Source organism: Macrobrachium nipponense, chromosome 12 (assembly GCF_015104395.2).
Source record: "Macrobrachium nipponense isolate FS-2020 chromosome 12, ASM1510439v2, whole genome shotgun sequence".
NCBI classification, from domain to species: Eukaryota; Metazoa; Arthropoda; class Malacostraca; order Decapoda; family Palaemonidae; genus Macrobrachium; species Macrobrachium nipponense.
Genome location: NC_087205.1, coordinates 19579861 through 19604476, shown reverse-complemented (window position 1 = coordinate 19604476; position 24616 = coordinate 19579861). Strand labels below are relative to the sequence as shown.

General features: G+C 47.3%; 1 protein-coding gene across 3 annotated transcripts in view; it reads right to left on the bottom strand.

Moving 5' to 3' along the window:
* LOC135224397 (glutamine-dependent NAD(+) synthetase-like) overlaps nt 1-24616 on the bottom strand; it is a 141999-nt gene that overhangs the window by 93498 nt on the left and 23885 nt on the right. For all 3 annotated transcript variants that reach the window (XM_064263364.1, XM_064263361.1, XM_064263362.1), the window contains exons 3-4: nt 1217-1387; nt 923-1007 (exon numbers count right to left, since the gene is read on the bottom strand). In XM_064263364.1, the coding sequence (XP_064119434.1) occupies nt 923-1007; nt 1217-1387 (256 nt within the window). The remainder of the gene's footprint in view (nt 1-922; nt 1008-1216; nt 1388-24616) is intronic.

The following is a 24616-nucleotide window of genomic DNA, read 5'->3' as shown; positions in this document are numbered from 1 at the left end:
ATATTATTATTAATATTAATATTATATCTATATTATTATATTTATATATATATATATATATATATATAGTATAGTATATATATATATATATATATATATATATATATATATATAATTATAATTTATATTATATCTTATATATATAATATATATATACATATATATTTAATATTATATTATATTCATATATATCCTATATATATTATATTATATATATATATATATAGATATATATATATCATATCTAATTATATATATGTATATATACGTATATGGAGAGAGAGAGAGATCAAACAAAGCTGAACAGTTACTGATTTGTCAAGCATGAGATTGATTACAAATTTTTATAAGAATTGCTTACGATATTTGGCAATTTAAATTAATACATGCTCGAAGTAGGATATTGCATAATTCAATGACCGGCTTAGACTAAGAATAATCCATGTGTATTCAATTGATATGGAATTGGTCCCTCTATCTTGTCAAGTTGGTAAGCAATAATTGCCACACACCTTCACCCCCCGTCTCAAAGTTCCTTTCCCACCTCTATACATCTTTCTCGTCAGGGCTACCAACTCAAATCCTTCCACAAACTCTTCTTGCTTGGGAAAGTGGACCTGGTGCAACAGTCAGGAACTGTACATAAAAATGTATTATGTAAATTTACTTTTATTCCTTACCTTCTATTTTCTTTTTCTTTCATATATGAACATTCTACATATTTTGTGAAAGCTTGCTTTACATGTGATAACTCTTTTCAGCTTGCTCTAAATGAGTGTTTGTCAATTCTGAATAATAATACTACTGAATTCTCTAGTACTATAATAGGAATCTAAAATTTTACTTGATTTATATTAACAATAAATCCCATGCACCTTTCATACTAAATAACTATCTATCTGAATCAATTTAAGTTACTCACTTTCTGCCATGCAGTAAACCACCTGGATTCTCTGTAATTGCCATCATCAGAGAGGGTTAACTTTGGACGGATAAGAAGAATTTTCCTGAAAATGGAGATATTCACTATTGTCTTTATGCTGTAAATATGCATAAAGACAGTATTTTTCACAATTCAGTCTCAAACAACTATAAATCATAAAGTGACAACTGTCTCATCTGTTGCTCATCTGATTTTGCTTACACTCTACAGGACAGTTTACACAAAAAAAAAACACTGCACGCTATTAGTAAAAAAAACATCCACAACACTTACCGATTAAGGAAGGCAAGTCGACAGTTGTACATAACATTCTTGTGTGTCACAGGAAGACCAACATCTATTATCATGTCTGTGCAAGAAGGATGTTGAAGTAACTCAGCCACCACCTCCCATGAATGTAGGACAGTATCACTCTCATAGTAGTGGTCACAGCAACTATAACCACTGGAATTATATATATGTATCATAATGTATATCTAATTCTTTCATTACTTGATATGAGAGCATAATAATCTTTAATCATAACAAAAAAAGTTGAATATTTTATTCATCTGTAAATATGTTATTGTTATAATACAATTAAGTTTGTTCATACTTACCTGGCAGATATATATATAGCTGTATTTTCTGACGTCCGACAGAATTTCAAAACTCGCGGCACACGTAGTGGGCGGCCAGGTGGTAGTACCCATTCCCGCCGCTGGGAGGCGGATATCAGGAACCATTCCCATTTTCTATTCATATTTTATTCATGACCCTTGTCTCCTGAGGGGAGGAGGGTGGGTACTCTAATTATATATATCTGCCAGGTAAGTATGAACAAAATGATATTGTCATGTTACAATAAAGTTTTATACATACTTACCTGACAGATATATACTTAGCTATAGACTCCGTCGTCTCCGACAGAATTTCAAATTTCGCGGCACACGCTACCGGTAGGTCAGGTGATCTACCGCCCTGCCCTGGGTGGCAGGACTAGGAACCATTCCCGTTTTCTAATCAGAATTCTTCTCTTCCACCTGTCTCCTGCGGGGAGGCTGGGTGGGCCATTAATCGTATATATCTGTCAGGTAAGTATGTATAAAACTTTATTGTAACATGACAATATCATTTTTATACATTCAACTTCCCTGCCAGATATATACTTAGCTGATTAGCACCCATTGGTGGTGGGTAAGAGACAGCTAACTACTGAAATAGACAGGGAAACAACATATGTTGTAGGTATTAATAAACCTTGGTTCCTACCTTATTAGGCTGAAGACTTCGCAGCTACTGCCTTGGAGTCTGCTTAGCCTCAAGAGCCTCAGCGAGATATTGATCTATGGCTAAGAGTTCTTGTGGGTCTGCCAATGGGGTCTTATCCACTTACTCGGCAGAGCCTAAAGGCCTTTGTCATTGGGTGCTATTCCACTAACATGACAATACACCTTGTTCAAGGAGCACAAACCCGATCCCGATCACCTGATCCTAACATCCATGTTAGTTCTAAGATTGTAAGGAGTTATCCCCGAACTCCTTACAAACAACCAAAAACTCGAAACATAATACACTTTCATTACAAAATATACAAAAAAAAAATTTTGTACTCCCCTACTAGCCATACATACCCTTGATCCCCTACCAGCAATGACACTATGCTCCCGTGCGACATTAGTGAGCTTGCTAATAGAAAACCAAGCACATATCTGACAAGAGGGTTTATGTACGATAAAAACACAAAATTAAGGATCAGTCTTTGCTCCAAGACCCAGCACTGTATCTGCTGATACAAAAGACCTAGCGAGAAGCACTTCTCATAGGTCACTCTCACATCCTTCAGATAATGAGATGCAAACACTGAATTGCACCTCCAATATGTAGTCTCAATGATATTTTTTAGAGACATATTCTTTTGGAACGCCAAAGACGTTGCTACTGCCCGCACTTCATGGGTCTTGACTTTTAGAAGACCGAAGGATTCCTCCGAGCAGTTCTTGTGAGCGTCCGTAATAACGCTTCTCACAAAGAAAGCCAAGGCGTTCTTGGACATGAGTCTTTTAAGGTTCTTCACCGCACACCAAAGACCTTGTTGACAAGCTCCCATCTGTCTCTTCCTCTCTAAATAATATTTCAGAGCTCTCACTGGACAGAGAGACCTCTCTATCTCTCTGCCTACTAGGTTAGATAGGCCTTTTACCTCAAAACTTCTGGGCCACGGTTTTGACGGGTTTTTCGTTCTTTGCCAGAAACATTGTCTGGAAAGAACAGATGGCAGCATCTCCTTTGAACCCCACCGTGGAATCCAGAGCGTGCAATTCGCTCGTCCTCTTGGCTGTAGCGAGAGCCACCAGGAACAAGCATTTTCCTAGTGACGTCGCGGAAGGAAGCCAGATGTAAAGGCTCGAATTTATCCGATGAAAGGAATTTCAGGACCACGTCTAGATTCCAACTAGGTGTTCTAGGAGTAGCTGCCTTTGAAGTCTCAAAGATCTAATTAGATCGTGTAGATCTTTGTTGCTTGCAATGTCTAGGCCTCGATTCCTAAATACTGAAGACAGCATGCTTCTGTATCCCTTTATTGTTGAGACAGATAGGTGTGATTCCTCTCTCAGAAAGAGGAGGAAATCGGCAATATTCCCTATAGAGGTACTGGAGGAGGACAGCTTCTGACCCTTACACCACCTCCTAAAGACTTCCCACTTTGATTGGTATACTCTTCTCGTCGAAGCTCTGCGGGCTCTAGCGATAGAGCCCGCAGCCTTGCGAGAAAAGCCCCTCGCTCTGACAAGTCTTTCGATAGTCGAAAGGCAGTCAGAGCGAGACCTGGGAGGTTTGTGATGAAACCTCTCGAAGTGGGGTTGTCTGAGTAGATCTGGTCTGTTTGGAAGCGATCTGGGGAAGTCGACTATCCACTCCAGTACCTCCGTGAACCATTCCTGGGCTGGCCAAAATGGGGCTATTAGCGTCAACTTCGTGCTCTTCGAAGCTACGAACTTCCTGAGCACTTCCCCCAGGATCTTGAACGGGGGAAAGGCTGTATGCGTCCACACCCGACCAATCCAGTAGAAAACGCGTCTATTGCGAAGGCTCTCGGATCCTCCACTAGAGAGCAAAATATCTCTATTCTTTTGGAGAGGAACGTCGCAAACAGGTCTATGTGAGGCCTCCCCCACAGGGACCAAAGACTTCGACACACTTCTTCGTGTAGAGTCCATTCTGTGGGAAGGACCTGATTCCTCCTGCTCAGTCTGTCCGCTCTCACATTCTTGATCCCTTGAACAAACCTTGTGAGGAGAGTTATGCCTCTTTCTTCCGTCCAGGTTAACAGATGTCTTGTTAACTGACAGAGGGAGAAAGAGTGCGTGCCTCCTTGCTTGCGTATGTAAGCCAGAGCCGTGGTGTTGTCCGAGTTTATCTGTATCACCCCGCCTCTGACTATCTCTTCGAAGAACTTTAAGGCTAGGTGTATGGCCACTAGTTCCTTGCAATTGATGTGCCAGGACACCTGTTCCTTTGTCCAGGTGCCTGACACCTCCCTTGCTCCTAGCGTCGCTCCCCATCCCGACTCCGAAGCGTCGGTATATAACACTTGGTCTGGGTTCTGCAGGGCAAGCGATACGCCCTCGTTCTTTTGAAGAGGAGGGATCCACCACTTCAAATGATCTCTTACCTCTTGTGGAAGTTGGAAGATGTCCGAGAGTTGTCCCGTCTTCCAACTCCACACCTCTTTGAGGAAAAACTGAAGAGGGCGAAGGTGAAGTCTCCCCAGAGAGAAGAACTTTTCTAGTGAGGACAGGGTCCCTAAAAGGCTCAGGTAATCCCTCACTGAACTGTTCTTTCTCTCTAAGAAGCTCGAGATTCTCGACAAACCTCGAGTGATTCTTTCTCGCGAAGGATATACTCGAAAACCCCGAGAATCCATCTGAATCCCCAGATAGACCAAGTTCTGGCTGGGGATCAGCTGTGACTTCTCGAGGTTGACGAGCAATCCCAGCGAATCTATCATGTTCCTTGTTACTGATAAGTCCTCCAAGCACTGAATCTCCGACTTGGCCCTGATCAGCCAGTCGTCCTCCAAGTAGAGGGAGATGTTTATTCCCTCTAGGTGAAGCCATCTTGCCACATTCGCCATCAGGTTGGTGAATACTTGCGGAGCTGTAGACAGTACCGAAGCACAGAGCCCTGAACTGAAAGATCTTGTCTCCTATTACAAAACGAAGATATTTCTTTGACAAATGGTGAATGGGAATGTGGAAATATGCGTCTTGCAAGTCCAGAGAGACCATCCAATCTCCTGGACGAAGAGCCAACATTACTGAGGCGGACGTTTCCATGCGAAACTTCTTTTTCTGAACAAAGCGATTCAGAGCGCTTACGTCCAGAACTGGTCTCCACCCCCCCCCGATGCCTTTGGTACTAGAAAAAGGCGATTGTAAAATCCGGGGAGTGTGGATCCTGCACAAGTTCGATGGCCTCTTTTTCCCACATTTGTTCCACCATTTGAAGGAGAGTCTTTCTCATTACCGGGTCTCTGTACCTCGCTGACAGTTCCCGAGGCGTAGATGTTAGGGGAGGGCTGTTGTCGAAGGGGATTACATATCCCTTCTTTAGGACCGACACTGACCAAGGGTCGGCTCCCCTTTTTGCCCATACTCCTGCAAAGTTCAGGAGTCTGGCGCCCACTGGTGCTTGAAGGAGCAACAAGTCACTTGGATTTCTTGAAGGGCCTAAAGGAAGACCTTCCTCTCTTATCAGAGCTCTTCTTTCTGGCAGGGGACGAGCCGCTGTACCTCCACGAAAGGGCTGCTGAGGAGGACGAGAGTCCTTCTTAATCGCCGACACTACAGGGCGTCCTTTCTTGGACGTTTGTGTCAGTAGGTCTTGTGTCGCCTTCTCAGTTAGCGAGCGAGATATATCCTTCACTAACTGAGAAGGAAACAGATGATCCGATAGAGGGCGAACAATAAAGCAGTCCTCTGGCTCGGAGAAAACCCCTTTCGATAATAGGGATCCATATACTGATCTCTTTTTCAGGAGACCAGCACCAAAAAGGGAAGCCACTTCACCGAACCGAGTTTCCTGTACTGCCTTGTCCATGCAAGACAGGACGCTATGGAGAATCTCTGGGTTTTTTAAGAAACTCCGGATCTTTAGATTTGTTGGCCAGAACTCCGAGTGACCAATCCAGAACAGTTGAACACCTCTAAAGTGACAAAAAGTCCCTTTAGAAAGTGGTTCAACTCTGAAGTGCTCCACGTCGCTCTGACCGATCCTAAGGAGTGACGTCTAGAGGCCTCCACTAAATTGGAAAAGTCCGCATCTGCAGAGGCAGGTAGAGAAGACCCATAGTCTCTCCTGTCCCATACCAAATACCTCTCTTTTTCCAATGTAGTTTGGAAGGAGGCATGCAGAATACCGTCTTTCCTAAACTCCTTCTTCTTGTCCATAGATCCAAGAATCTAAAGAATGGAGTGCCTTCTTCATCGATATAGCAGGCTTCATTTTCAAAAAGGCCGAAGATTTTGCCGTAGCCGAGCTCGAAAAGAGAGAACGAGGAGAAGGAGGAGCCGCCGGACTAAGAGAATCTCCAAATTCTTGAAGCAATAATGAGGCTAAGACTTTATAACTCGATAGTCCTCATTAGCAGGAGGTTCGTCATCAGACAACTCGTCTAACCCTCGATCAGACGAAGGAGAAAGTTCACGTTTGGAGGGAGAGTCCTTCCAGACCTCCTATGCTCTGAAGGAGAGGAGCTCCTATTTGGAGAAGAGTCATAACCTCCAGGAACGAGTCTCCGACTCCTGCCTCCTGGCTCTTGACTCTTGCCTCCTGACTCCTGCCTCCTGGCTCCTGACTCCTGCCTCCTGACTCCGGACTCCGGACTCCTGCCTCCGGACTCCTGCCTCCTGACTCCTGACTCCGGACTCCTGGCTCCTGCCTCCTGACTCCTGCCTCCTGACTCCTGCCTCTTGGCTCCGGCTCCTGCTCTGGCCTCCTAACTCCTGGCCCTTTGCCTCCTGGCTCTTGCCTCCTGGCTCTGCCTCCTGCCTGGATCCTCCACACTCCTGGCTCTGGGCTCCTGCCTCCCTGGTTGACTCCTCACTCCTGGCTCTTGGCTCCTGCCTCCTGGGTGACTCCTCACTCCTGGCCGGTGCCAGACGTCTGATCGGTTCATCCAGGGTTCGTACAGGAAACCTCACCTCGAGTAGGAGTATCGACTCCTGGCGGCAGATACCTCCATACGTCTGGAGGATCTTTTGATCGGAAGGGAAGAGTCTTTCCTTCTAGGAGGCTCCTTTGACAGAACTCCTACAAAAGACGAAATCTGCTCTTGCATCGCCATCATGAATCTCTTCGTAGCCATCCTCTTTATCCTCTTCGGGAGGAGGGGAAGGAGGAGGGGAGGAGTCCATAGCCTCCCCACCTCCTGCCTCCTTCTCACTCTGGTTGAAAGAATGGCTCTTCTTGCCTTCTTCACTCCCGAGGGAGACTCCTCAGGGAAGTTTTCTGGGCTCGAATCAATAGTCGGAGCCTTCCAACTCCTCTTGAGTGGCCGAGATCGATCTGAATCTCTCCAATCACGTCTCGGAGATGAAGATCCCGACGACGAAAAACACTCACGCAGGACGCTTTTACAATAGCGATCCTTGGCAGTCTGGGGTGTCCACAGAAACCGCCGAAGGGACACCTGATCGGTGGGGATTCTCCACAACCTCCTTTCGGTTTTCGACATTCCTTCTCCTCTGGGCATGTGAGCTTGGAAGAGGTCTAGACCTAGGAGCGTTGCTGTTAGCCGACCAGATGTCCCCCTCCACTAAAATCACTGGGGACACTCAATTATCACTGTCCCACCTGAATAATCACTAAGCCTTAACCTTGTATGGCAGCCTGTTTTTTGTTTTTCCATCAACTTGAAGGCTGCTTTTAGATCCGCAAGTTCTTTTGCTGGATCTACAGGTTCTGCAATAGGAGAAGGGGCTGCAATGGAAGGAAGAAGTAGCAATACTTTACCCTTGGGGAAGATCCCAAGCTAGGAATTAGTTCAAGACCTAGAACTACTTAAACTTCTATAAGAAGCCTTCCTCACTCTTTCTCTCTCTAACTTTTTTAAATAATTAGTTAGATTCTTCCATTCGTTCTCACTCAAGTTCTCACATTCCTTACAAGTATTAGTAAAAGAACATTCATACTCCCTGCAACCCTTGCATACCGTGTGAGGGTCTACCGAAGCTTTCGGCAACCTCACCTTACAGCCTACATTCACACAACGTCTCACAACCATTCCAGAGTCAGACATTATTGCAAAAGCAAAATTCCGCAAAATCAAGTCCACAAAACAGTCCACAAAAGCGTATGCCAATCCAACAATCCAGATACGTCACCAAAAGTCGGTCAAGAAGATCAATTGCCGGTGAAAAAAGAAAAACCAATCGAGAGGAACCAACAACAATGTTGATGGTCCGGGCGACAGAAGAATTCTGATTAGAAAACGGGAATGGTTCCTAGTCCTGCCACCCAGGGCAGGGCGGTAGATCACCTGACTTACCGTTACGTGTGCCGCGAAATTTGAAATTCTGTCGGAGACGACGGAGTCTATAGCTAAGTATATATCTGGCAGGGAAGTTGAATGTATAAAACTTAATTGTATTATAACAATAACATTTTGTTCATGAAACTTAGCTGAATCCCACCTTCGGATAGTGGGTAGAGACAGAATAGGATTTTTAGGAAACTTAAATTAAGTAAAAGATTTACTTCTTGGTTCCTTACCTGATAGCAAAGTAGACTCTGTGATTACTGTCACTTAAGCCTGCTTCTGCTTTTATCAGAGTTGCCAGCCAGGTGTAGACCTGTAGTGCTGGTGCACTCTGGATGCTCTGTCAACGGGGACGTGACCTCAATGTGACAAGACCATCTAGCCAAACATATGGCAGTAACACAGCAACCGACCACCACCTGACCAACTAACCAAAAAGCCCCTGACAGTTAAACTAAAGAATGGGAGATTTCCACAGAAGATCTCACCATCAACCAAAAACACAATAAAAAACTAACCTAAACTAAGCTAAGGGATAGGGAGAGAGCCACCTTCAGCCCCCAAAACTGTGTCTGCTGAAATGTAAGGCCCCAAAGAACTACAGTTCTTGTAAATCGTTCTCACATCCCGGAGGTAATGTGAGGCGAATACGGAATTGCTCCTCCAAAAGGTGCTATCAAGGATATCTTTGATAGACATATTCCTTTGGAAGGCAGAGAAAGTAGCTACGGCTGCTTCGTGAGCTTTCACTTTAAAGAGGCTCAAATCAGTCTTCTGGCAAGATGAATAAGCCTCTTTAATGACGTCCCTCAAGAAGAAAGCCACAGCATTCTTCGACAACGGCAAATCTGGTCTCCTCACCGAGCACCAGAGATTACCTGAGGGACCTCTTATCTCTTTAGTTCTATTAACATAGAACATGAGAGCCCTGACAGGGCACAGGGCTCTCTCTGGTTCTTGACCCACGAGACCCGACATACCTTTGATTTCAAAGCTCCTCGGCCAAGGATTAGACGGGTTCTCGTTTTTTGCCAAGAAAGACAAGGGGCTCAACGAGCAGAACAGCGTTGTCCCCCTTGAAGCCCACTTAAGGGCTACTGAACGCTTGGATTTCACTAACTTTCTTCGCCGTCACCAGAGAAGCTAGGAAGAGCGCTTTCCTCGTTCAAGTCCCTTAGAGAAGCTTCGGTGGAGAGGCTCAAAGGGACTTTAGCATTAGATGTTTTTCAAAACCACATCGAGATTCCATGAGGGTGGTCTTGCCTGTGGAATCTTGGAGGTTTCGAACGACCTTAAGAGATCGTGTAGATCCTTATTGTCGGAGAGGTCCAGTCCTCAGTGGCGAAAAACGGCAGACAACATACTCCTATAACCTTTAATTGTAGGAACTGCCAATTTCTCCACATTTCTTAAATAGAGCAAGAAATCTGCTATCTGGTTCACAGAGGTCGTGGAAGAGGAAATTCCTTCCTTTTTGCACCATGCCCTGAAGGAGGCCCACTTAGACTGGTAGACAGCTCTTTGAAAGAGGCTCTTTCGAGCATTAGCGATTGCTCTCGCAGCTGCTTTGAAAAGCCTCTCGCTCTGGCCAACTTTTCGATAGTCTGAACGCAGTCAGAGCCAGAGCGGAGAGGTTTTGGTGATACCTTTTGAAGTGAGGCTGTCTGAGTAGATCTCTCCTCCAGGGCAACGTTCTTGGGAAGTCCACAAGGAAAGTCATGACCTCTGTGAACCACTCTCTTGCTGGCCACAGCGGGGCAATCAGAGTCAACCTTGTCCCTTCTGAAGCTGCGAACTTCCTCATGACCTCCCCCATGATCTTGAATGGGGAAAGGCGTAAAGATCTAGGTCTGTCCAGTTTCCAGAGCAACGCGGTCCACCGCAATTGCCCCTGGATCCAGAACCGGGGAGCAATACAGAGGAAGCCTCTTCGTCCTCGATGTAGCGAACAGGTCGACTAGAGGACGTCCCCACAATCTCCATAATTGTTGACAGACTTCCTGGTGCAAGGTCCATTCTGTTGGCAGAATCTGATTTCGTCGACTGAGAAGGTCCGCCCTGACATTCTGAACCCCTGCCACGAATCTCGTCAGGATCTTGATGTGCCTTGCGTCTGCCCATAGCAGAACTTCCCTCGCAAGGAGAAAAAGGGATCTGGAGTGAGTTCCTCCCTGATTCTTTAGATATGCAAGGGCTGTGGTACTGTCTGAGTTGACTTGAACGACCTTGCCTGACAGTTTGTCTTCGTAGAACTGCAGCGACAGGAAAATCGCTGCCAGTTCCTTCACATTGATGTGCCAGGCTACCTGTTCCCCTCTCCAGGAGCCTGACACTTCCTCCCCCCCTAGTGTTGCTCCCCAACCGGAAATGGAAGCGTCTGAGAACAACACTAGGTCGGGGCAGTCAGAAGATTTAGGGAGAAGCCCTCTCGCAACTTCTGAGGGTCGAGCCACCATCTTAAGTGGTCTTTTACTTTGTTTGAGATCCTTAGGATCGCATTCAGGTCCTCCTTCGACTTCCATTCTTCCGCAAGGAAAAATTGAAGAGGCCTGAGGAGCAGTCTTCCCAGCGAGACAAACTTTTCCAGCGAGGAAATGGTGCCAGCAGCAGAACTCATCCACTCCCTCGCCGAACAAGCTTCTCTCCCTAGGAAGGCTGCGACTTGTCTCTAAACCCAGCCGCTGACGTTCCTGGGATGGAAACGCCCGAAAAGCCACTGAATCCATCTGAATCCCCAGATACACGATGGACTGTGTCGGGGTCAGATGCGACTTTTCGGAGTTTGACCAAAAGACCCAGAGGATTTTGCTAGGGCTAACGTCAAACTGAAGGTTCCTTCAGACATTTTCGTCTCGACGACGCCTGTTATCAGCCAATCGTCGAGGTAGAGGGATATTCTGATCCCTGAAGAATGGAGCCACTTTCGCTACATTTCCTCATTATCATTGTAAAAAACCATCGGGGCCGTGCTGAGGACCGAAACAAAGGGCTCTGAATTGCCAAAACTGTTGTCTAAGACGAATCTTCAAGTACTTCCTTGAAAGAGGGTGGACGGGGACGTGAAAGTACGCGTCCTGCAGGTCCAGAGACACCATCCAGTCGCCAGGTCTCAAGGCTCCTAGCACCGACTGAGGCATCTCCATTTTGAACTTGTTCTTCTCCACAAAAAAAGATTGAGCCTGCTCAACATCCAGGACTGGGCGTCCAACCCGACAACTGCTTCGGTACCAGGAAAAATAAAATCCTGTTGTAGAAGCCCCGGTGACCCCAGGTCCAAGACTTGCTCCACCACTCTTTTTTCGACCATCTGGTCTAAAAGAGTCGAAAAAGGATACTTTTCTTCTCTCCTTGATTAAACGGAGAAGGTCTCTGGGAGTTGATGTTAAAGGAGGAGGATTTAAAAAGGGGATCTTGTACCCCTGCTCTACGATCTTGAGAGTCCAAGGATCCGCCCCTCTCTGCCTCCATGCCTCCGCAAAGAACTTCAGCCTGGCCCCAACTGGCGTCTGAAGGACAAGATCTTCATTTGGTGGTTTTCGGTTTAAATGAAGCTCTTCCTCTCGAAAAACCTCTCCCTCGAGGAGCTGCTCTCGAGGGGGGTGCCCCGCGAAAGGGTTTGACTTTCTTCGGGGGTTTACCGAATGAAGATGTGGAAGGAACTGCTGGGCGTCTTGAAGACTGTACCAAGAGGTCCTGGGTCGCCTTCTCTGCAAACTCGTTGCAAGATCCTTTACCATAGCCTGGGGGAAGAGATGGTCCGAAAGAGGCGCAAAGAGCAATTCCGCTTTCTTTGAGCGGGAGAAACCGACTTCGCGGTAAAATTACATAAAAGAGCTCTTTTCTTTAGGAAAGCCGTTCCAAAATGAGAAACTAGCTCTTCCAAACCATCCCTGACGGCCTTGTCCATACACGACAACACGCTGGACAGCTCCCCCCCCAGACTGAGAGAATCAGGACTTCTTAGACTGAAGGTCTAAAACTCCCAAGCACCAGTCTAAGAAATTAAACAAAGACACTCAAAGTGCGCAGCAGTCCCTTCAAGTTGGTGGTCCGTTCCTCCACAGGAGTCCAGGACACCTTAGCAGCAGGAACGATAAGAGGGACCTCCTCTGAGCGTCCACTAAAACTGGAGAAGTCCCCAAGAGCGGACGAAGGGAACCTTTTACTCCCACGTTCCCTCCTTGGTTTCATACCAAATTCCTCCTTTCCCTTTGGGAGAGTCTAGAGGGAGGAAGGGCGAAAGTGGTCTTGCCCTGGTCCTTCCTTCGAGACATAAAATCTTGTAGCTTCTTGAAAGCCCTCTTGGTCGAAAGCGACGTCTTCATTTCGACGAACTCAGGGGTCTTAACAGACTTAGAAGACGAAAGTTGAGAGGAGACCTAGGGGCTGCCGGCTGAAACTTATCCCCGAAGATGAACGTAACAGCCGCACAAGAACCTTATAGTCTGAGACAGCTGAAGCTACAGGAGGTTCTTCTTCGACTGAACTCCCTGGACTACTAAGTTCCCCTTCCTCCCGAAGAGGAACTGGAGAACGTCCATCCGGAGAGGGCGTACGCCCAGCAGTCTTAGGCCTGAACAAAGACTTCCGTTAATTGGAAGTCACCGCTTCAGGTACGGAATCGCCCTTACGACGATCCTTTGAAGGACGGACATCCTGCGAACGTAGCGCGTCCTTTGAAGCAACGGGAACTGTCTTATCAGACACGTCCCTACGAGAGGAAGCGCGAGCTTCCTGACGAGAGGCGCCAAAAGCATCCTGCTTAGCCAAGCAAGCATCCTGCTGAGCATCCTGCTGAGCGTCCTGCTGAGCGTTCCGAAAAGCGTCCTGCTTCGAACGGCGAGCGTCCTGCCGAGCGTCCTCAAAAGCGTCCTGCCGAGAGCGCAAAGCGTCCTGCTTCGAACGGCGAGCGTCCTGCCGAGCGTCCTCAAAAGCGCCCTGTCGAGAGCGCAAAGCGTCCTGCTTCGAACGACGAGCGTCCTGCCGAGCGTCCTCCAAAACGTATGCGAAAGATCTACTCGGAGAACGAGAATGGTGACGATCCGGAGGTGGAGAGAGAGACGAACGAGACGAGAGAGAATGAGACTGCTTCGTCCTCTTGACGGGCAGCCTAACGTCCTTTCTCCGCTTAGGCTCGACTGCTGCTGGGCGAGTCCTTTGAGCCATGAGAGACGTAATCTGGTCCTGAAGGGACACAAGGATATCCTTCGTAGGTGACGAAGGAGCAGAAGAAGGGGCAGGACTGACCCTACGAGAAGGCGAGGGGCGAGGGGGCGCCTCCTTCCTTCTAGCAGGTACAGCTACCTGCATCTCAGGTGAACACGCCTGTGCGCGCAAACCAACGTCCTCGTCGGTTGAGGCTCTACCTCTCTTCTGAGGAGGAAAAGCGTCATACGCGTCCTCTGACGAAAGTGGTGACATAGGACGTGAAGCGTCCTCTAAAACGAAAAGTCCTTTTTCAAAACGGACGCGAGTCTCTCCGAGCGCTCCATCCCTAGCGGGGAGGCGCTTCGGGGAGGACGAAAAGCAAATCCTTCAGGACGCGCGCTCGTCGCGCTCCTTGGCAGCCTGGGACTTTCGCAACAAGGCCTGCCGAAGGGACGCCAGATCGGTGGGAGCCCCCATAACCCTCTTGCGGCTTTCGACATACCCACTCCCTGAGTCCTGGGAGTCCGATAGAGGTCTAGGCCTAGAGGCATTATGGGGCCGATCTGACGCCCCTCCACAACCAATAGGGGCACTATCACAAACTTTCACAGGGCCAGTTTCCAAGGCCAACACTTTCAATTCAAGAGCGCGAATAGACTCAAGAATCAGAGAAAGGGTGTTACCTTCTCCTGACACAGCAATAGGGCCCGAAGGCAACAAAACAGGATTAGGTTGAACAAAATCTACCGGTGTTAGAGGAGAAGAAATGTTACATTCCTTACCTTTTGTAGAACTGCTCTTAGAGGAAGACCTCCTGACTCTATCGCGCTCCAATTTACGTCGATAGGTCTCATACATCTTCCATTTATCATCTGACAAATCCTTGCATTCATTGCACCGATCATCAACCAAGCAAACATGCCCCCTGCATTCCATACAAACTGTGTGAGGATCAACTGAAGGTTTAAGAAGCCTCACCTTGCATTCACTCCTCACACACACTCTGAAACTCCCACTACTTGATCCCGACATCATGTACACAGAAAAGCCAATCCAAAATCAAAAACCAATCCACTATTACGCGTGCCAATCCAACAATCCAGAAGTCGATACCAAAAGTCAATCCAGATAATTTAAAGCGAGTATAAATCAAAATCCTAGACGGAGGTACTGCAAACAGTTGTTTCCAGCACCGGCGACAGAAAAAATATGAATAGAAAATGGGAATGGTTCCTGATATCCGCCTCCCAGCGGCGGGAATGGGCACTACCACCTGGCCGCCCACTACGTGTGCCGCGAGTTTTGAAATTCTGTCGGACGTCAGAAAATACAGCTATATATATATCTGACAGGTAAGTTTCATGAACAAACAATATGTTATTGTTATGATACAATAAAGTTTGTTCATACTTACCTGGCAGATATATATATATAGCTGTATTCTCCGACGTTCCGACAGAATTTCAAAACTCCCGGCACACGCAGTGGGCGGCCAGGTGGTTAGTACCCATTCCCGCCGCTGGGAGGCGGATATTCAGGAATCATTCCCATTTCTATTCAGATTTTTCATACCACTGTCCCCTGAGGGGAGTGGGTGGGTACTTTAATTATATATCTTTGCCAGGTAAGTATGAACAAACTTTATTGTATCATAACAATAACATTTTGTTCATGAAACTTACCCTGGTCGATATATATATAGCTGAATCCCACCATTGGAGGTGGGAAGGGACAGAATAGAAGGATTTTTAGGAACGCCTCAAGTGCAGATGATTGACATCTTTGATTCCTTACCTGTTAGCATAGCTGACTTCTTGATTACTGTCACCGAAGTCTGCTTTTGCTTTACTAGAGTTGCCAACATGAAACTTACCTGTCAGATATATATATAGCTGAATCCCACCATTGGAGGTGGGAAGGGACAGAATAGAAGGATTTAGGAAACACCTCAAGTGCAGATATTGCATCTTGATTCCGTAACCTGTTAGCATAGCTGACTTCTTGATACTGTCCCGAAGTCTGCTTTTGCTTTACTAGAGTTGCAACAAGTGGTGCCCTGTGTAGTTGGGGCGCTCTAGATGATCTTGTCAACGGGCGTGACCACAATGGTGACTAGCCGATATTGACCATACTGGTGAGGGCAAGAAGCAAAAACACCGACCTACCTAACCTATCGAAGTTAGTCCATAACTTCTAGGCTAAAGAAAGGGAAAGCGCCTCAAGCAACCAACCCTTCAACCATAAACCAACACCAAAATTAAAAAAAGCACACTACCCCATTTTCTATAGGATAGTATTTGTGCTGCTCTGCCCCAACACACCATTTCTGCGGATATGTATGGTCCTAGCGACTCGCAGTTCTCATATGCCGTCTTCACATCCCGCAGGTAATGTGAAGCAACAAGAGTTGCTTAGCCAAAAAAGTAGCGCTAATGATATCATTAAGTGCCATATTCTTTCGAAATGCCATTGAAGTCGCAACAGCTCTCATTTCATGGGCTTTTATTTTCAAAAGCTTCATATCACCATCCGAGCAGGACGCATGGGCCTCCCTGATGGTGCTCCGTAAAAAGAATGCCAGTGCATTCTTCGACATAAGAAATTCGGGTCTCTTAACAGAACACCATAAGTTCTCAGAAGGACCCCGACAATCTTTGGTCTTTTGCATGTAAAATTTGAGAGCCCTGACAGGGCACAGGACTCTCTCTGGCTCTTGTCCGATGAACTCTGTTAACCCCTTGATTTAAAAGGTTTTTTGGCCAGGGGTTAGATGGGTTCTCATTCTTCGCTAAGAAATTAGGATCCAAGGAGCACACTGCACTGTGTCCTCTGAAACCCACATCTTTACCATTGCCTGAATTTCACTAACCCTCTTTGCCGTTGGCAAGAGCAGTTAGGAAAATCGCCTTTCTAGTAGTGTCTCTCAATGAGGCAGCATGCAGAGGTTCAAAGGGAGCCGACATCAAGAACCTTAGAACTACATCAGGTTCCATGATGGAACCTTCGGTGTAGTACTTTGGTTGTCTCAAACGATCTCAAAAGATCGTGAAAGATCTTTATCATTTGTCAGGTCTAATCCTCTGTGGCGGAAGACAGCTGACAGCATACTCTTGTATCCTTTTATTGTGGGCACTGCTAGTTTTGTCCACATTTCTCAAATGCAGGAGAAAACTCAGCGATTTGGTTCACAGAGGTCGTGGAGGAGGAAATACCTTTCTTCCTACACCATCTCCTGAAGACAGCCCACACTTCGACTGATAAACTGCTCGAGAGGAAGCTCTTCTCGCATTGGCAATAGCCTCTGCCACTGATCTTGAAAAACCTCTCTCTCTGGCCAACTTCTTGATAGTCTGAACGCAGTCAGACTCAGAGCGGAGAGGTTTCCGTGGTACATCTCGAAGTGGGGCTGTTTGAGAAGATCGACTCTCTCTGGCAGGGTTCTCGGGAAGTCTACCAGAAGAGACATGACCTCCGTGAACCAATCGCTTGAGGGCCAAAAGGGGGCGATCAGAGTCATTCTGCTCCTGGCGACGCCGCAAACTTCCTTGTTACCTCTCCTAAGAGTTTGAAACGGGGGAGGGGAAAGGCGTACACATTCCATCCCCGTCCAGTCCCATAGGATGGCATCTACCGCTATTGCTTCCGGGTCGAGAACTGGAGAGCAATAAATCGGAGCCTCTTCGTTTTCGAGGTTGCGAAGAGGTCGACTAGCGGCCGTCCCCACAACTTCCATAGCTCTTGACAAACTTCTAGATGTAGGGTCCATTCTGTGGGAAGCATCTGATGTCGACGGCTTAAAAGATCCGCTCAAACATTTTGAATTCCTGAAATGAACCTTGTCAGGATCACTATGTTTCGAGCTTTCGCCCATAGAAGGATGTCTCTCGCTATCACGAACAGTGATCGAGAGTGTCCCCCCCTCCCCCCTGCCTTTTTTATGTAAGCGAGAGCCGTAGTGTTGTCCGAGTTTGATCTGGACAACTCGGCCCCACCAATCGTTCTTCGAAGAACTGAAGAGCCAACCGAATACCGCCTCCAATTCTTTTTAAGTTTATGTGCCAGGACCTCGTTCCCCTCTCCAGAGGCCTGACACTTCCTCCTTTCCTAGTGTTGCTCCCCAGCCCACCATGGAGGCGTCTGAGAACAACACTAGGTCGGGGCTCAAAGCTTGAGGGACATCCCTTCCGAGAGTTTGGTCGGATCTTGCCACCACTTCAGATGATCCTTGACCGCTTTTGAGATAATCAAAGTCGAGTCTAGATTCTTCTTGTCTTTCCAGTTTTTCTGCCATAAAAAACTGGAGTGGCCTGAGGTGCAACCTCCCCAGGGAAACAAACTTCTCCAGCGAAGAAATGGTTTCCCAGCAGACTCATCCATTCTTTCGCCGAGCATGTTTCTTTCCCTAAGAAGGCTAACACTTTCTCTAAGCATCTCTGCTGACGTTCCTTTGATGGAAAAGCTTGAAAAAGCCGCTGAATCCATCTGAATCCCCAGATACACGATGGACTGCGTGGGGATCAGATGGGACTTCTCGTAATTTACTATAAGGCCCAGGGCCTTCGTCAGCTGTAATGTCGTCTGAAGGTCCTCCAGGCACCTTGACTTCGAAGGCGACTTGATTAGTCAGTCGTCCAGGTAGAGCGAGACTCTTATCTTCAATAGGTGAAGCCATTTCGCCACATTCCGCATGAGGAAAGTAAAAACCATCGGCGCCGTACTCAGACCGAAGCACAGAGCCCTGAACTGGGAAGACCTGCCCTTTTTTAAGACGAACCTCAGGAACTTCCTTGATTGGGGATGGATCGGGACGTGGAAATAAGCGTCTTGAAGGTCCAATGACACCATCCAATCCCCTGGTCATCAAGGCCCTAGCACAGACTGAGAAGTTTCCATCCTGAATTTTTCTTTCTTTACAAAAATGTTCAGTCTGCTGACGTCTAGGACAGGTCTCCATCCCCCAGACTTGCTTCGGAACCAGGAATAACCTGTTGTAGAAGCCTGGGGAATCCAGCATCAGGACTTCCTCTACGGCCTTCTTTTCCAACATTTGATCTAGAAGGTCGAGTAAGATCTGTTGCTTCTCTGACTGGTATGCGGGCGACAGGTCTATCGGCTTCGTGCTCAAAGGAGGCGCAGAGAGGAAAGGGATCTTGTATCCTCTCTCGATCACATCTAGGGTCCAGGTGTCCGCCCCATCGTCCTCCATGCCTGAGCAAATAAGGCGAGTCTCCGCACCTACAGGTGCCTTGGAAGGGCAGAAACGTCAATTTTTTTTCCTTTCTTGATAGAAGAGATCTTACCTCTGAAGGACCCCCTTCCTCTCGAAGAACCTCTAGAGGAAGGTGCTCCACGAAAGGGCTTAAATTTCTTCTTGGTGCTGGAGCTGTTGAAGTAGAAGCCTGAGGAGTAGGTCGTCTGGAAGATTGAGTCAAGAGGTCCCTTGTTGCTTTTTCTTGCAAGTTTACCGACAGATCCTTAATCATGGACTGCGGAAATAGGTGCGTAGAGAAGGGGGCGAATAATAACTCCGCTTTCTGAGCGGGAGAAACTGCTTTCGCCGCAAAGCTACAATAGAGAGCTCTCTTCTTTAGCAGACCTGTAGCAAAATGAGATGCTAACTCATCAGAGCCATCCCTTACTGCTCTATCCATACAAGCTAATACACTGAAAGCTCTTCCAGCGAAATCGAGTCTTGACTCCTCGATTGTACCCACCAAAAAAAAATCCAAAGCCCCGAGGCACCAATCTCCCAAAAAGTTAAACACCTTCTAGCGTCTTAAAAATAACCCCTTATTGAGGTGATGATCAGTCTCCGTCATTGTCCAGGAAACCTTAGCCGATGACAAATAAGACCTCCTTGGAGCGTCCACCAAATTGGCGAAATCTCCTTGAGAAGAAGACGGTGCTTTCAATCCTGCTTCTTCTCCTGTTTCGTACCAGATCCCAGCTCTCCCTTTCAGTCTAGATGGAGGAAGTGCAAAAGAAGTCTTCCCTTTAACCTTCCTTGAATCCATCCAATCCTGGACTCTCTTAAACGCTCTCTTCGCAGAGAGCGAAGTGGCCATCTTAACGAAGCAGGGGCCTTCCTGGCCTTCGATGAGGCAAATTGTTGAAGGTGGAGAGCAAGGAACGGGCGCTTGAAAATTATCTGGGAACAATTTCTTAAGTAAGTCCGTCAACGTCTTATAGTCTGACGACGCTGACGCATTTGGTTCATCATCATCAGTAGGGCAGCGATCACTAGACGAATCCTTCTCTTGGTCATCAGCGCCCTTCAAAGATCGCGATGACTTCGACACTTTAACATGAGAAACATCCTGACGTTTCGGACTCAACTGTTGATGTCCTGGGGAAAGCGTCCCGATATGCAAGTCGCCCGCGCGTCTGAGAAGCGTCCTGCAGAGCGTCTGATGTGATGGAGGACGCCGTGCGTCCTGAACAGCGTCAGCTCGAGCGTCTTGCTGAGTCATGATGTAGGACGCCGTGCGTCCTGAACAGCGTCAGCTGGAGCGTCTTGGCGAGCGTTCCGCGCGTACTGAAAAGCGTCTTCTCGAGCGTCCTGGTAAGCGCTTCGTTGCTTAAGACGCCGAGCGTGATCATCAACATGCAAAGCTTGAACTTCCAATATTGATCCTTGAGCGTTCTCGGCCTTTTGACAAAGACGCCGGCCGCCTGTGCGACAACTCACGTCTCTGTCAAATTCGTCTCTCCTAGACGCCCTTTCATGAGGAACGTAATCACGTTTTCTAATGCGTCGGCTACTAGGAGGAGACTCAAAGGGCCGAAAAACGCGGAGGAGAGCCGGGGACTGCCTAGTCCTCTTAACAGGCACCACCTATCCTTCCTTCGATGACTAGTTTTCTGCCTCCTTTCTCTCAAAAAAGGAGGCTAACTGTCTCTGCATTTCCCAAAGCATTTTCCTTGAAGGGGAAAGTTCTCGATCAGGAGAAGGACTCATCCTGTGCGAGGAAGATGGGCGAGGGATGCCCTTTCCTTCAACTCAGGAACATGCTTAGAGCGACTTGGACGCTCGAAAGAGTCCTCCCCTGATGAAGTCTTGTTCCTTTTCTGTGGCGGAAAAAGCTTCAAAATCTTCAGGTGATGAATCTACGTAATGATCAGAAGGACGTGAAGCGTCCTCTTCTCTGAAACCTCTCTTAAGAGGGCGACAAGGGCGACGGCCGCTTGTGCGACACCTTGCGCCCCTGCCGCTCTCGCCCCTGAGAGGTCTTTCCGAGCGCCCAACCTCGGCGAGGAGAGGAAGTCTGGCGAGGAGAGGAAGTCTCGGAAGAAGAGAACACTCTTTAAGTATTCGTGCCCGTGCACGAACACCGGCAGCCTGAGATTCGTCCTCAGTTTCTGCCGAAGGGACGTCAGACCGGTCATTAGATCCCGTAACCCTCCTTCGGCTTTCGGCTTGCCCTCTCCCTAAGGCCTGGGAGTCCGGCAGGGGCCTAGGCCTAGAGGCATTATGGGACCGATCTGACCCCCCTTCCTTCCACAACACTAGATGCACTAACACTTTATCACAATTCACATTTGACTGTAGAGCAATCACTTTAGATTCCAAGGCGCGAATCGACTCCATGATCGTAAATAATACGCTTCCTTCTGCAGACACTTCCTGATTGTTCGGAGGCAATACAACAGGATCAGGTTGAATTACATTCTACGGAGGATTAATGGAGATACAATTCTACCTTGACATCTACTCACAGAAGCAGTCCTAGAGGAAGACCTCCTGATTCTATCACGCTCAAGCTTTCTCACGTAAGAATCATATGCCTTCCATTCAATTTCAGTCAATTGCTCACACTCGATGCATCTATCATTCAACATACATACATGACTACGACATTTCGAGCACACTGAATGAGGGTCTACCGAAGCTTTCGGCAACCTCACCTTACATTCATGCACCTTACACACCCTGAAGCTAGCAGAGCTAGATCCAGACATCGTAATCAAAGAAAAGTCAAAGCCAAATCCAAATCAAATCCACTATCACGTATGCCAAGCCAACAAGCCAAATCAAAACCAAAAGCCAATCAGAATACTCAAGTTAGCACAAGAAGTTTCAAAATCCTAGGCGGAGGTCTGTAAAATGTTATTGTTATAATACAATTAAGTTTGTTCATACTTACCTGGCAGATATATATATATAGCTGTATTTCTGATGTCCGACAGAATTTCAAAACTCGCGGCACACGTAGTGGGGCGGCCAGGTGGTAGTACCTATTCCCGCCGCTGGGAGGCGGATATCAGGAACCATTCCCATTTTCTATTCATATTTATTCATGACCCTTGTCTCCTGAGGGGAGGAGGGTGGGCACTCTAATTATATATATCTGCAGGTAAGTATGAACAAACTTAATTGTATTATAACAATAACATTTTGTTCATGAAACTTACCTGTCAGATATATATATAGCTGAATCACACCTTCAGATGGTGGGTAGAGACAGACTAGGATTTTTTAGGAAACTTAAATTAAAATAAAAGATTAACTTATTGGTTCCTTACCTGATAGCAAAGTAGACTATGTGATTACTGTCACTTAAAGCCTGCTTATGCTTTTATCAGAGTTGCCAGCCAGGTTTGGACCTGTAGTGCTGGTGCACTCTGGATGCTCTGTCAACGGGGACGTGACCACAATGTGACAAGACCATCTAGCCAAACATATGGCAGTAACACAGCAACCGACCACCACCTGACCAACTAACCAAAAAACCAAAAAAACCCCCCTGACATTAACACTAAGGAATGGGAGATTTCCACAGAAGATCTCACCATCAACCAAAAACACAATAAACTAACCTAACTAAGCTAAGGGATAGGGAGAGAGCCACCTTCAGCCCCCAAAACTGTGTCTGCCGAAATGTAAGGCCCCAAAGAACTACAGTTCTCGTAAATCGTTCTCACATCCCGGAGGTAATGTGAGGCGAATACGGAATTGCTCCTCCAGAAGGTGCTATCAAGAATATCTCTGATAGACATATTCCTTTGGAAGGCAAAGAGAAGTAGCTACGGCTCTGACCTCGTGAGCTTTCACTTTAAAGAGCTCATATCAGTCTTCTGGCAAGATGAATGAGCCTCTTTAATGACGTCCCTCAAGAAGAAAGCAACAGCATTCTTCGACAACGGCAAATTCTGGTCTCTTCACCGAGCACCAGAGATTACCTGAGGGACCCTCTTATCTCTTTAGTCCTATTCACATAGAACTTGAGAGCCCTGACAGGGCACAGGGCTCTCTCTGGTTCTTGACCCACGAGACTCGATATTCCTTTGATTTCAAAGCTCTTCGGCCAAGGATTAGACGGGTTCTCGTCTTTACCCAAGAAAGAAGGGTTCAACAGCAGACAGCGCTGTCTCCCTTGAAAGCCCACTAGGCTACTGAACGCTTGGATTTCACTAACTCTCTTCGCCGTCGCCAGAGAAGCTAGGAAAAGCGTTTTTTCTCGTTAAGATCCCTTAGAGAAGCTTCATGGAGAGGCTCAAAGGGACTTAGCATCAGATGTTTCAACACCACATCTAGATTCCATGAGGGCGGTCTTGCCTGTGGAATCTTGGTGGTTTCGAACGACCTTAAGAGATCGTGCAGATCCTTATTGTCGGAGAGGTCCAGTCCTCTGTGGCGAAAAACGGCAGACAACATACTCCTATAACCCTTGATTGTAGGAACTGCCAATTTCTGCACATTTCTTAGATAGAGTAAGAAATCTGCTATCTGATTCACAGAGGTCGTGGAAGAGGAAATTCCTTCCTTCTTGCACCATGCCCTGAAGGAGGACCACTTAGATTGGTAGACAGCTCTTGAAGAGGCTCTTCGAGCATTAGCGATTGCTCTCGCAGCTGCCTTTGAAAAGCCTCTCGCTCTGGCCAACTTTTCGATAGTCTGAACGCAGTCAGAGCCAGAGCGGAGAGGTTTTGGTGAAACCTTTTGAAGTGAGGCTGTCTGAGTAGATCTCTCCTCCAGGGCAACATTCTTGGGAAGTCCACAAGGAATGTCATGACCTCTGTGAACCACTCTCTTGCTGGCCACATTGGGGCAATCAGAGTCAACCTTGTCCCTTCTGAAGCTGCGAACTTCCTCATTACGTCCCCCCATGATCTTGAATGGGGGAAAGGCGTAAAGATCCAGGTCTGTCCAGTTCCAGAGCAACGCGTCCACTGCAATTGCCCCTGGATCCAGAACTGGGGAGCAATACAGAGGAAGCCTCTTCGTCCTTGATGTAGCGAACAGGTCTACTAGAGGACGTCCCCACAATCTCCATAATTGTTGACAGACTTCCTGGTGCAAGGTCCATTCTGTTGGTAGAATCTGATTTCGGCGACTGAGAAGGTCCGCCCTGACATTCTGAACCCCTGCCACGAATCTTGTCAGGATCTTGATGCGCCTTGCGTCTGCCCATAGCAGAACTTCCTTCGCCAGGAGAAAAAGGGATCTGGAGCGAGTTTCCTCCCTGATTCTTTAGATACGCAAGGGCTGTGGTACTGTCTGAGTTGACTTGAACAACCTTGCTTGACAGTTTGTCTTCGAAGAACTGCAGCGACAGGATATCGCTGCCATTCCTTTACATTGATGTGCCAGGCTACCTGTTCCCCTCTCCAGGAGCCTGACACTTCCTCCCCCCCCTAGTGTTGCTCCCCAACCGGAAATGGAATGCGTCTGAGAACAACACTAGGTCCGGGGCTCAGAAGATTTAAGGAGAAGCCTCTCGTAACTTCTGAGGGTCGAGCCACCATCTTAAGTGGACTTTTACCTTGTTGGAGATTCTTAGGATCGCATTCAGGTCCTCTTTCGACGTCCATTCTTCCGCAAGGAAAAATTGAAGAGGCCTGAGGTGCAGTCTTCCCAGCGAGACAAACTTTTCTAGCGAGGAAATGGTGCCCAGCAGACTCATCCACTCCCTCACCGAACAAGCTTCTCTCTCCTAGGAAGGCTGCGACTTTCTCTAACCCCAGTCGCTGACGTTTCCTGGGATGGAAACGCCCGAAAAGCC